General features: G+C 31.2%; 1 protein-coding gene across 5 annotated transcripts in view; it reads right to left on the bottom strand.

Annotated features, from left to right (window-relative positions):
- Positions 1 to 1,593: 1,593 nt before the first annotated feature.
- Positions 1,594 to 14,449, bottom strand: part of LOC143255775 (uncharacterized) — a 127,098-nt gene continuing 114,242 nt past the window's right edge. For 3 of the 5 annotated variants that reach the window (XM_076511980.1, XM_076511994.1, XM_076511971.1), the window contains exons 16-19: positions 12,147 to 12,286; positions 7,055 to 7,982; positions 4,797 to 5,959; positions 1,594 to 4,564 (exon numbers count right to left, since the gene is read on the bottom strand). In XM_076511980.1, coding sequence (XP_076368095.1) covers positions 3,572 to 4,564; positions 4,797 to 5,959; positions 7,055 to 7,982; positions 12,147 to 12,286 — 3,224 coding nt within the window. In that variant the 3' untranslated portion in view covers positions 1,594 to 3,571. Of the gene's footprint in view, positions 4,565 to 4,785; positions 5,960 to 7,054; positions 7,983 to 12,146; positions 12,287 to 14,449 lie in introns of all 5 variants that reach the window. The other 2 variants (XM_076511983.1, XM_076512003.1) reach the window with 2 other exon arrangements.

Here is a 14,449-nt window from a genome sequence, read left to right as displayed (position 1 = left end):
TTGCAAACTGGCACCTCTGAGAATAAATGTTAAGGGCATTAATCATAATTAGGTAGCTACTTTGAAGTTGAAATTGGTAGTTATGTTTCCCATTGTTCAATTTTAGTAGATAACAATTTTCAAGCATGAAATATAATGGAAATGAAAAGATTTATCAATTTAAAAGATTAATTATTTAAGATTTTATTGTATTACATATGTTGTTTGTTTCATAAGTTGCTATTTTGAATTAGTCTTCTTGAATGAGTGACCAAAAGCATTCCTTAAAATTGATCGTGAATTCAAACAAAACTGATTTTGTTAAAGCACATACTCTGCATCTGAGTAGATCTTTACTCTGCTTCTCGATATTGCTCAGTTTCAATATGTATTCACAATCTGTATGAAATAAGATACATAAATCAGCATTAGAAAATAAGCTTGGAAAAAGCAGTTTTCAGTGATGTCGAGAAACCCACTTGTTGAGAAATTTATATGCAAAAACGGCTTGTTTGGGTTGAGAAAATATTTTACATAGAAGAGCGAACAACGTTTAGACCTTCTTCGGTCATCGTCATAAAAGCAAATAAGTTACATTACTTATGTAGTGAAAAAATAATTCAAGAAAAATACAACCAAATAATACCTTAAGAGATTTAAAAGACAAGCAAAAAGATGTATCATTTTACTCAGCTGTTAGTAATTTGTATATTATGTACTAAACAGTGTTGCATGAACCTGTTGCAGATTGATTTAGTTAAATGGTTGATTCTTTGTGAACCTGACGATGACCGAAGAAGGTCGAAACGTTGTTTGCTCTTCTATGTAAAATATTTTCTCAACCCAAACGAGCCGTTTTTGCATATAAAAAAGCAGTTTTGTTTTAATTATGAATAAAAGCAAATAAGTAGGATTACTTATGTAACTTATGTAGTGAAAAAATAATTCAAGAAAAATACAACCAAATAATACCTTAAGTTTTAAAAGACAAGCAAAAAGATGTATCATTTTACTCAGCTGTTAGTAATTTGTATATTATGTACTAAACAGTGTTGCCTGAACCTGTTGCAGATTGATTTAGTTAAATGGTTGATTCAGTTTTTGCTTTAGTTATACATTGTTTTTAATCAGTGTACTCTTATTATAGAGTAAAATGTAGTCACGTTAAATTGACCATCTTGTTATGCTGTATCAACATACACTAGAAGTAGTTTTATATCCACAATCACAAACACTGGAAAATATAGTTTTATAATAAAAAGCAAGAAAACAGCATTTGATTCCATAAACAGAGATAAAATGAAGATTTACAATAGCTTTAGACAACAAAAGAAAAGAAGGGAATGTAAACCAATATTTTGGGTTATAACAAACTGTTACTACATATGTGAACTTAGTTCTTATAGTGAAGGAAATGGTTTCTCTGAAGATTTGTTTAATATAAGATTTGAATGTTTCTTCATTAAAAAAGTACTGTATTAACAGGTTTGATGGTGTACCATGTTGGAAACAGTTATGAGTAATTTAGCAAAAATACTGGCTTATACTTTTATATTTTTTGTGTGTGTGGAGTTTGAATCAAGTATAAAAATTCACATTATACAGAATAATACTGAAGTGTTTAATAAATTTTAATATAAAAGTACACTGATCTTGTCAACTGTGGCTTTCTTTTATTTTACATACCATACATATTCTGGACAAAAATGTGATCCTGCTTTCTATTCACATTAAGTATGTATTTATTCTTGGATTTGTATTTACAAAAAATATGCTTAAGAATCAGACGTATATTAATACAAATACAGCAACATTACATATAAAGTTGTGCATATCAACTAACAAGTTAGACCTTTCCACAGAGTTACAATACTCTATACTCTGCAATGGAGATGAGATTAATATATATTCTGGTGAATATTTTAAAAACTCTACCTTGTGGCAATCTTATCAAAATATTTAATGAGCAAGTAATATTTTGTATCAAGAAACTTATACCCCACCAAATTTTATCTTTGGTATGTTATATTTATAGGTACAAAATACACACAATTTTTGAAATTCTTCTTCCATCTCATGGTTAATCATAAACATTCTGCTTCTGTTCTTGCATAAACAATAAAAGTTTAATGGTGTCAAAACTGAAAGATTAAGCCATTAACAAATTAAACATACAACTTAGCAACACATTTAACTTGAAACAAAATAATTATCTTTTACAATATGTAATTCTAAATAATTAAAATAAGATCAATGTTTTAAAAATAACTAGTTAAATAAAGAACACACGATTTTTGCATACTATTTTTCAGCTGGAGAACATGGCCTAAAATATAGCAAAGTACTATTTAGTAGTTCATAAAAGAATTCATTACTTAACAAAAAATGTCTTGCCATGAATGATCTTAATATTAAATTAAGCATGTAGAAATATATATAAAAAAGTTTTTGCTTAAAAAAATATATTCTTGGTTATGAAAATACGGAATATGATTATGGTCGTCAAAAGCAAGTTAATGTAACCATAAATGTAACCTTGGCTTCAAAGAGTAACAAATTTGATTTAAAAAAAATATTCTGAAAGTTTCATAAAAAAAAAAAGAAATTAGAAAATTGTTATTATCCCATTTGTTAAGCTGCCAAAGAAAAAGCATTACAATATGATGTGAGACTAGTATTCTATGGGAAGACACTTAAATTAAGTATATGAAACAGCAAATAATGGTTCTTCACAAATTTTTTTTCACAAATTCATTTTGCATGCAGTTTTTGTATATTTTGAAAGTTATTAAATTTATATTAAATTGTTATAACAATTAATTCAACCAGAAGGACTGAAAACTGAAAAGAAAAATTTTGGTGTTTATGATAAAAACTGCATCTTATATTCAGTATTATATAAATTCAATGTGATATGATTTACTAAATTTGTGTAGTCTGTGTGTTAAATTATGGCTTAAACTGCAGTTAAATTTATAAGTTTCTATGTTACTATTATTAAGGAAGTCTTCCTTTTCCTTTGTTTTATAAGGTATTTTCACTAAACAAACCTCAAATAAGTAATTCTCTTTGAACTCAGATAATAAAATTTGGCTGACAGAGTAATTTGAAATGTTTAATATTTTATCACAATTCTTAATGGCAGTCAAATTTCAGAAGCTTAAAAATTATTAGTTCAATTCTAAATGTGAAAATGCAAAAATTATCCTTTGGAATAAATGATGAAATAGGTATTACATTATTTTACTTTATCTCAGTGCAACTCCTTTGCATTTGCATTTCAGTGCATCCATCAAGTAGAGTTAAAAGTCAGAATTTTAATTTCAAGATGCTGAAAACTATTTCACCTTTTAATGAACAAAGTTTCAAATGCTTAAATAAAGAGCTTCACCACATTTGCATAATCTGAGTAAACGTTTCACTAATAAATTGGAAGTAAGTTATAAATGTACTCAAAACTTTGCAAATGCATTCAGTGTCAAGTAAAAAAATCCATAAAAACAACAGAAATGATTCTGGTATAATGGAAGACCTAGACAAAAACTTTTCATTTACATGAAAGTTATAATAAGATGTTGTTTAGTAATCCACTTCATGGGCTGTTGAATGACCTCAATGTTTGCATAAGTGATGTCAAAGCAGAAGCAAGTGAGGTAGCTTCATGCATAAGAATGCCTAAATGAGAATTTAGAATTACTTCTCTAACAGTCTGGTGGGTGGCATTAACAGTCCGTGAATAAGCTATTGCTACATCTTTTAATTTTTCAACCAAACATGCTATTAAGTTTACTGACACCATCTCAGTGATAACTAATTTGGTGACTGTGAATATACGATCAAGTAGTGCAACACAAATATTCAAATGTTCTATCATTTGGTCTGATGATCCTGTGGCACTTTTCACAAATAACTTAGAAGCTGTTACAAACTGACGAGATTCTGTTATTAGAGCTTCTTTGGCAGCTGTGAACTTGTTTATGTCAGATACACTGGTCTCAGCAGTTTTAACACATGCATGACAAATATCCTCCAGGTGCAATATCATAACAGCAATTTCGTGTTGAGCTTGGTAATAATTTCTTTCTTGCTCAGACTCTAAAGATGCATCCTCAGTGCTATTTTCCAAAGCAATACTAACACTATTGATTGGAATGACTCTATGATTCATGAGGGAGATAGAGCTGCTACTTTCCAGTGGAGAAATGCAATTTTGGAGTTCCATCGCCCTGGAGCATACTGATGCATTACCAAACAACAAGGTATCACCAATGTCTCCTGCTAGATAAGAGTGAGAAGGAGCAGCTAGAATCAGCATTTCTGAAATATCATCCATGAAAATTCCATCCTCTATGGAGTGGTTAAGATTGTTATTCAGTGAATCATTAGTAAATCCATTTATCTTTCTCCAACTTGCATCATGATACTTTTTTCTGCCCAGGGTTGCTGACTTGAATTGTTTGCTCCAGTATTTAAACTGGGATTGATTTGCTTGACATATAAAGTTCATTTTCTGCTCACTATCAAAAGTATCTTTACTACTGAATTGGCAGGACTCTTGACTTCTGGTTATTATTTTCTTACAATCCTGAAAAAGTAAACAAATTAATTTTTCTATCTGAAAGTTATGTTTAATCTTTTTTTTAAATTGACCCTTATGTTGTTATACTTTATATAATGGTAGTAGTAAACATATACACGAAATAACATTTCCTTTGGTTGTATAAAACTGCAATTTAATTATTATTTCAAACTTTAAATAAATAAATAAATAAAAAAAAGAAAGAGGAAGAGAGATCAAATACCTACACATCACCTACCAGAGTAAGAGAAGCAGCTAGTGGCAACAGTGGTTTATCAATACTGTCTGTAGAGGAAACTTGATTCCAAGAACTATACAGGTTGATTAGTGATCGAGAACGAACAATACTGGAGAAGTTATCATCAGTCATGTCTAATTTCTTAGTGCTGCTTTGGATATCATCCAAACCTCCACTGTGAAATGCTTCTGTCTGCATCTTTATAGGGAGAAAAGTGTGTTTTAGGTTTTTGGTTCTGGGTGGAGCTTTAGGAGTCAGATGAATGGTATTACTTGCATCTAGTCCATGGGCCATAACTTTTGGCATCAACTTAAAATGGACTTCTTCATAATCAGACACACATTCTTTAAACAGATGATTCTCTTTAGAAGCTGGGTTTTCTGAGAACTTCAAATTCAGGTAATCAGGGTCTGATATAAACTCCAAATCTGCATAAGTATGATGATCTTCATGTAGGTCCTGATAAACAGGAAAATCTCTCAAGAGCATTTCACCGTATGATGTCAGTGAGGAAGTCTGGGTCTCATAACCTGACGAGTCACTTCCATGACAGTCTCCCTCTACAGTGTAATCTGGTGAATCAGGAAGATCTGTTGAAAGTTGAGTAACTGATGGTCCATTACTGCTACTAGCATGGACATGATTCATAAGTGTTATATTTTGCTCTTCTGATGCTGCTATTATTGATGAATTTTTCAGACTGACTTCTAAAATATTATAATCTTGTTCTTCAAAAAAACAATTCTGTCCTTCTTTCTTTTCTGTGTGTTCAGCATCAGAGTTATTATTCTGAGAAAACATTTGTTGTACATCAGCAGTAGCCTGTTGAAAACGAGCAATTACCTCATTTTCAAGTAATGTGCTTAGATCTGAACTGGGTGGAGGAGGAATGATTAAAGTGGAAAGGTCTTCATGGTTATTTACATACGTCAAGCTATCTTCAGTGCTACTTTCTGTTGGAGGAGGGGGAACAGTTACACTAGCAATGAAGGTGTTTATGTCATCTGAAAATGGCAGTACATCAGACTCAGGAACAAAATGAGGAATGGTGTCTTGTTGGTAACTCAGCTCTGATATGGAATTGCAGTGACTGTCTTGTTTCCCTACAATTTGTACAGAACCAAATGAAGATGACTCAATTATTCTTTTTTCGTCCACTAGTTCTGAAAAAGTCCCAGTAAAGTAACATTTTGATTTCTATTCACACATACATACATATATACACACACACACACACACACACATACATTTAATAAAAATTATGTAATAGACAAAACACGGCTTCATGCTTCATAACGGCATTTACATCATACTAAACACTGAAGTATATGCATATTTTTGTTACTCCAGAAAGTAATAAAGTTAATTACACTTTATATATAACAGCAATACAGCTGAAAGTTTGTAAAGTTTTAACAATGTGAGCCTTCTTTAATTTAAGTCCTTATTTTTATGCTATTAATGGTACTAGAATAAATCCAACTTCCTTAAAGTGGTGTTTTTAAGATTAGAATTTTTTTTTTCTGTTTTTCTTGCTACCATAGTTTTCTTTTGAATATGAGGACATTGCAGTGGATTGGGTTGGAGTGGGGTTTGAAGTATATAGCTGTATTAAATGTTCTGCTGTGTGAGATTTTTACTTTCACAGTGAGAACTGAATACTTGGTTCTTTGAAAACTGCCCCCTATGGAACAATATGATTTAAAATCCTCACTGTACATTCTTCTATTGTGTGTGTGCATGTGTGAATGTCACACTCCTTCAAATGTAAGTCTACCTACCATTTTTATAATACTTATAAATTAAATTTATGTTTGTTATTTTATCACAATGATTATTCTGCATTATTAGCTTATTACTCTGATTTAAAGCTAATTTAAGACTCCTGGGCTGGCTGAAACTTGTGAGATGTCACTGGGCTTACTGTTAAAAATATCATTAATAGTAAAGGTATTAAACTGATGAAACAATGAATTATAATCATTATTAGCAACAAATCTTAAACACTACATTCAATTAGCTAAGCTCATTATTGGGCATATACATTTTAGTTCTGATTTACGTAAACATCTTGCTTTGATCACAAATTGATAAATTCAGGACTTTTAAACAAACCTCATTAATGGAAAACTAGCTATTGGTTTTGAAAACCTGGATTTTTGTTTAACACTGTTGTAAATTTAATACTAAGAACTAGTTTCTCAGTATTAAATTAGCACAAAAATTGAACTTTAACATAGAAATACATAAGAAAATACCTGTATCTTTCAAAACATCAGTATTTTCATCAGTTACGACCATGGATACAGAAAAACAATTGTTATGAAATGGCGTAGGAGGATTATTTAAGTAATTAGCACAACTACTAATCTGACGTGTGTTCTGTTCTATTGTGACAGGTGGTGGGATCATAGTTAGATCAATGATGTCTGGGTCTAAGTAAAATGTCCTTTCAGCAAAGGGTAAAGGGATTTCACTAGAGGATTGTAGCTGGGAAAGCATAGAAATCAGTTTATTGTTTTCTCCATCCATGTCAGGACTGTGTAGGCCAAAACTTGAACCCGTCCTCTGAGAACGATCATTAACCTCAGTAGAAGTTTGTATATGAGGATAAATATGTAATGAGTTGTTCTCAGGGGTGTTATGACTATTAGATTCATTTTCTGAATGAACAACTAAATTTGGATGTCTCTCCTTAAAACTCTTGGGTGAAACATTAAGGAAGATTTCTTCTCTTTGGCTATCAAATTTGCTTAAACATAGCAGGGAATCCACAGCCTTTAAGTGACCAATTTTCCTTCCCTTATATTGAATCATCTGAAACTGATCCTCTTCATGTGGAACATCTTCTGTTGGATAATTTTTAGCATTATGAACTATATTGACCATATCAGATTTCTTCTGAATAATTTCCTCCTTTCTTGCTTCAAATAAAGTTAAATCAATATCATCACTTTCATCTTCAAACAGCTGTAATGACACAACACTTTCAAAATTAAATAATCCATCTTCACTCTCTCTTGTGTCACCTTCATTTTCTCTGCTTTCATCACTTTTCATTATTGAAAAATCTTCTGAACTTCTAAGGGTTTTGTTCATGTTGTGATCAACCGATGTTGTTCTGTTTATCATAGTGATAAACTGTTCCTTAGATGAAATCCTCTGTATTTGTCGGTCAGGGGGCAGCTATAGTAAAATAAAAATAAATTATTATCACTAACTACTATGCTAATGAAGAAATCTGCCTAATATGCTTCCAGAATATCTTAAAGATTGCAGCATGTTTAAATATTATACATTTATCTAATATTTGAATATGAATATAACACAATTTAAAATTACTTAATGAGTACATAAAACAAATTAGTCTTGATGTGTGGTTGAAAATAGAATATGTATATATTTCAAAACATATCATAGCCTATTTTATATGGTCTTCCTAAAATTTTCAAAGCAGGCACATCCCTCCAACCAAATCTTTAAGCCTTAAGCACACATTTACAAGCTTGAAAAATTCCTGGTACCTATACTACAGCCACTCACTACCAATGAATTCACTATTTTTGATGAATTATAATTTGCATGTGAATTAAATCAACTAGCCTTTCTAAAAAAAACACTTTATGGCAAGCTTTGATATTACCTTGCTTTTTATTAATACACTTCTAAATGAGACCATTGATATTTGTATATATATATCTGAATTTTCACACAATAATATCTTGCTGAGAGAAAAGTAACTCAAACATATTTGTAGATTTATTTTTGTTTTTAATTATTTTTGCCTTAGAATGAATAACACTTGAAATCTTCCATAAGTAAATGACCACTGTCTAAACAGTAACAACATAATACATCACCTCAGCAACCTGGCAAGATAAAACATCTTTCTTTTGTTCATCAGTTTCTCACATACCTGATTGGTTCCTGACTGGAACTAACAACATTAACAAAGAGAAGAGCCCACAAATCATAAAGTTCATCTGATACATAAAATTTAATAATTACACTGGGTAAGAGGCATTAATCCTCAATATGTAATATTACCATCAAATGTAATTTAGATTTGATCTACAAAAAGTAAACTATTCCATGAACTTTTTATTAAGATTACATATTTAACTCAAACTTATTGCACCTTTATCATATGAAAAAGAAAAACACAACTTATTTAACACTTTTAATGCTAACAATTAATACTCTGAATAAAATAGAACATAATCAAAACTTAAAATATTATGATTATGACACAGCACAACCAATGGTAGAAAATAATGTTAATCAGATTCCTCATTTCATATTTATGTAAATCAGGCAAATGACTGGCCATTCAGTTTATATGAGTTAGCTTTATGCCTCTGTAATTTATAATATTTTGCTTCAGTCTGGAGTAGATAATCAATAACAACAACAGGAACCTGGCAAGAATGCTGTATGTTCAACATCATTGTTGATAAGATTATTCAGTACACTTGACCATTATTCTGAAAGAGTTATTTATAGGGCAGTTCTAGAGTAATTTGTTAGGATGCAAAAAATCTTTAAAAAGCATCTCATACATGACCTAGAGGACAGAAAAAGATAAACAAAAACCTGTAAACTGAGCAATTTTGAATAGTGGACCATTTTTCTTCATGGATAAGCCAGCTTACCCTAAAGAAGAAAGGCCCACCCTTTGAAAGTGCTCAGATAATAGATTTTTTTCATTTTATGTTAAGGCTTCTTGAACCTATGTGTTTTTCTTACTGTGGGACAAAAGATCACTCAGCATCCTGGTTCCTCCATTCAGCAAATCCTTCTCCTTTAAGGAATGTATGAACCAGTTTAACACAGATGGGGAGGTGGTATGGGATTATTAATCATTAGACAGAAGTCAGGGTCAATTGCACTATTGTATGGTAGCATAAAGGATCACAAGATGTGATATCTCAAATGTGTGGTATATAACTGGTGTCTTCTACTAGCTGTAGAAGTTGGTATACATACCAATGCTTATTCCTGTATGAAAGTGGAATTTGATCTGGTTTTAGATTCCCTCCATCATTCGTATTCTTGTCACCATTGTAAATGAGGTATTTTATGTTTGTCAGCAGAATACACCTCTATAAGCACCTGGCAGACATGGCTACCTTATGAAGTTTGAGTCACATGTATACTGACAAAACATTTAATTGTAGTTGTAATACACCTATTCAGTCTCAAAGCAAGTAAACCAAAACATAATTATAATCATTCACTTGTGCTGTGAATTATGACCAACTCTGTCCAAACAACTGGTTTGAAAGCAGTTTCATAGCCTGATAATTATACATGTAGCCAATTCATAAGCGTGTGCTGCATTTGATCAGCCTTGAATTGTCCAATAACTTTCTATACGAGTGAAATATTAAAATATTGCTTTAAAGTCTAGCCATGATTCAGGAACAAGTTGGGACACATTAAATTAACAAATAAGATATGGATGTCTGAAACTACTATAACTAACACAGTCTGAATGACCACGCATTTGCATTTCAGATTATGTGATAGACTGTCAGTTATCTATATAATGTATATTTATCTATCACTAAGATGAGAGGATAGAAATTATTTTTAGACTTTATTAATTTACTTCAGTAGATGTAGACAAAAGACCTATGAAAAAGATTATATAATTTAAAATATACTATGCCTTATCTAATTTATGAAAACTGGTTTCATTTACATAAGCAATTGTAAAATCCTTTTCTGTTTTCCCTTAATTTTTACTTTCATAAAATTTGAATACACTGCTTATTAATTCCAGACATTAAAAAGAAATATTTATTTAACCGTCTCTCTATATGAGGTTGGTCATTTGTACCAATCTTGCAACCATTATACAATCACCAAATAACCATGATGAATAACTTTTAATCAAGCAAGTGTATCTTCATGCAATTTGGCAAGCTTTCAGTAAACATTACAAGCAATTTCACACATATAAAAAAGAAATCAAGTACTTTTAAATAAGAATCTGTTTGTGAAATGAAACAATCAGAACCTTACTATTCTGAGCACTAAGTGATTTTCATGTAAAAGTTACGTTCTTATCTTACAGTTTCTAAACTTTATGTGCAAAACCTCTTAAGTCAATGTCAGGTTTATTGTAAAACTTGATATTTTTATCTTTTTCTTCATCCAAATAGTTATTTTAGTAAAAATTCAAAAAATATGAAATAAAATCAAATGTATATATTTTTTTAAACTAGAATGATTGCAGAATATAACAGAAAATTACAATTATTTTTCCTAAACAACTGTGGGCTTCTAACATTTTAAACATACTTCATTTAATTTTATAGTTTTATTGGTCTTTGAACCATGCATAGCTACTACACCTATATAATAAAATGATAAATCATATGGCAACTTCATTGCTCAAAGTACAATAAACAAAACATTGAATTACACAAGAGTACTTCACCTTCCTCAAAAAAGTTTTAAAAATTTCTTTTAAATCTGCTTTTTTGTACTTAATTTATTAACATGGTTTCTGATTTTTACATTTTTATTTATATTTGAATATAACAAGTGAAATATACAGATAATAAAATACAAAATGCAGTGCTTATGAGTGGGTCTTGCATTCTTCTACACTTGAAGCCTCCTTAAAGGTCAACTCTACTTTTGTTATGGTTGTTGATAGTACTTTACTGAATTTCTATCTATTTTAAATATTCAGTTTACCAAATACAAATTAAATACAGAAAGAATACAATGTTTTATAATAATTATATATTTGGCTTTTTGACTAAGCTATAAGTTTGTTAAAATAATTCCTTTTTCACATTCAAGTGAACTTTGCAATAGCAGCTTTAAATTTGTAGGCTGAATAATACTCAGAACAAGCTAGCATTATATATTACTCAGTAAATTAAAATATTCTCTTTCTAAATAAATAATGTAAAAGCAAACATCATAGAAAATTACTGGCATTTTTGAAAGACAGTACATGATAGGATGGTGTGGCATTTGGCCTGGACTTTCTGGTTTATATCCTTGGAAATCAAGATGACTGGAGGCTGTAACTTTAGACTGTGTCTCAGCAATATCTATACTATAACTTTGTAATATGTATTAAAAGTCAGAAGTTCAAATATGAGTGGAAAGGATGTTTAAATTAGAAATTATTAGTAAACAAGTTTCACATGATGTACAGAAGTGAAGTTTTAGAATTTATTTAAATATTGTCTTTTGATATTAAGAAATCACAAGTTGATTTTAATTCTGTAAAAAGATTTTAACATATACATTTTCTTCTTCACATATCCAGAGGATTAACAACATAATGGATGCTACAGTAAAAAATAAATAGAAATTAAATCTTACCTCACATGGGAAGTAGGAAGGAGGCATTAAAGTGAAATCAACTACCCTTGTCCTAACTTTATCATCTTGGTTCATATGTGTTGAAGAAAAATAACTCCATGGAGCTTCTTGAACAGTATGTCTTCCATGATAGAGAGGGGCTAACACAGGAATAGTGCATTTAATTGTACAGAAACTAGAAAAATAATGATTTTAGGTAGATAAAAACAATACCATGTGAACACAAAACAAATATTTACCACACAAAGTTCAATGAGTAGTACTATTTTCAAAAGCACAAAGCTTCCAATGGCATTGTATTGATTATGTTCACTGTGAAAGAAAACAAGATCCTAAAAGTTTTTCTCTTTTGTGTGTGTGTGTTTCATGGGATAGGGAGAGAACAAAAATTTATCAGATAATGTAGACTTTTATAGCATTTTGTACCTTGTTACAGAAGTTTTTACAATTTCTTTCATCAGAATATTTGCCTGAAACTAGGATGATACAATAATGTTATTTTAAGATCAAGAAAAATTTTAAATTCTTTTATCCAAACAATTTATCCATAAATTTTATTGCTATGTCAAAGTATTACTGATGAAGTCACACATACTACAACTATCCTACTACATATCACCGAGGCCCAAATTGTCAAATTCAGAAGTAAAAATCGATTTCTTTCAGATCCTTAGTGATGATAAATGATTAATTAAAGTTTTAAGAACTTTTAATAATCCTTAAAATGTTATTCTTATTTGGCATTTATTGGCATAAAGTACCAAGGCTATCTGCACTAAACAACTGGTAAAAGCCATAAAAGTAAAATTGTTATAAAATGAAAAAACAAAGGTTAAAACTAAACGATGTCCAAAATTCAGATAAAATATTTAAATAGAATTAAAAAGGGCCAATGACTCAAAAATGTAAAAATACAATCAAGTTGGACAGTGTTGCCATTGCCAATGACACCACAGTAAAATGTGGGCTATTGTGACTTGAATCTCATAAAAGACACACATTGATGGATCAGTCCCAGATAAAAGAAAAATAATGGGTTAAAAAACTGTCACCAGCATGAAGCTTAGTTAGGTCAATTTTTCCCTTCTGATCCTCATGGAAACAAGATGGCCAAAGAACAACAACAGAAGGTTTGACCTGGAAAAGCTTGTTATGATGTTGCTCATTCCAATTTAACTGCCAATTTTCATGAAGCTGAGTCTTCACAACAAGACTGTAGTTCATATATGAAATAGGCACAATTATAACAGCACCAGAGCACACAGCCTTGGATGAGGTGTCAGCAAACTTGTTCTCCTGAATAGCAATGTGACCAGATATCCAGAAAAACCTGACAGAATCAAAAGATAAAAAAATGGGCCAATCATTTCTGAATATTGACAATAATAAGGTAAGAACTACCATGAAACAATTCCAGGAACAGCAGAGAGCTAAAAGTGTTAGTGTAAATAGTACAATTGGTGTACTGTATAGCTTCTACATAATCCATAGAAAAAGAAATAGCATACAACTTGACAGAGAAGACAGAAACTGTAGAGAGGATCCTATGAGAAACCACCAAGCCACAACTTACCATGAAAGAGCCCACAGGGTCATCTGATTTTGAACCATCTGTATAAATAGGAACAGAAGAATGGTTTGGAAAATCTTGATGAAATAAAAGATGGTATTTCTAATTGGGAGTATCTGCCTTCCTCAAATAACTCAAAAAAAGGTCACAGGTAGGCATGGTAATGAGTCATGGAGAGATGAGCTGATCAGTGGAGACAGCAGCATCATCCAATGACACACCAAACGTATGCAGCTGCACCTGGATATGAAGGTCAAATGGAAGAATGGCAGACCATCTATTTTGAAAAGCATATCTCACTAAGAAAGGAAGACACAACCCCAAGTAGCATACTACAGAGAAAGTTGCAAACAGTGGAGGTGAATATGAGGTTCATGGGTTCAGTGTACAAACTCTGGACTGGAGAAGTGCATAAAGCTCCCTTGCTGGATAGAAACCCTAGATGGTGAATGGGGTTTAGCATCTTCAAGGCTGAGATCCTGGCAGAATCATAAACCAGAGACCCCTAGTCCAGGATGAAGCAAATGAGATTATGATAATTCTTGAGCATAGAACATTAATCTGCTCAAAGAGGTGGAAGAGAAGAAATGGAGGAAGTTTGATGCCCTTGGACATCTGTCATTTAGTTGCTTGATGTGACAAATGAATTTCAGCTGATGGTCAAAAATAAGCCTCAAGAACTTTGCTTCAGGGACCATGGGGAGAACAACATCACAGAGACAGAGCTTGGGAT

Source organism: Tachypleus tridentatus, chromosome 1 (genome assembly GCF_004210375.1).
Source record: "Tachypleus tridentatus isolate NWPU-2018 chromosome 1, ASM421037v1, whole genome shotgun sequence".
NCBI lineage: Eukaryota > Metazoa > Arthropoda > Merostomata > Xiphosura > Limulidae > Tachypleus > Tachypleus tridentatus.
Note: the sequence above shows the minus strand (reverse complement) of the source record. Positions and strands in the feature narration are given on the sequence as shown.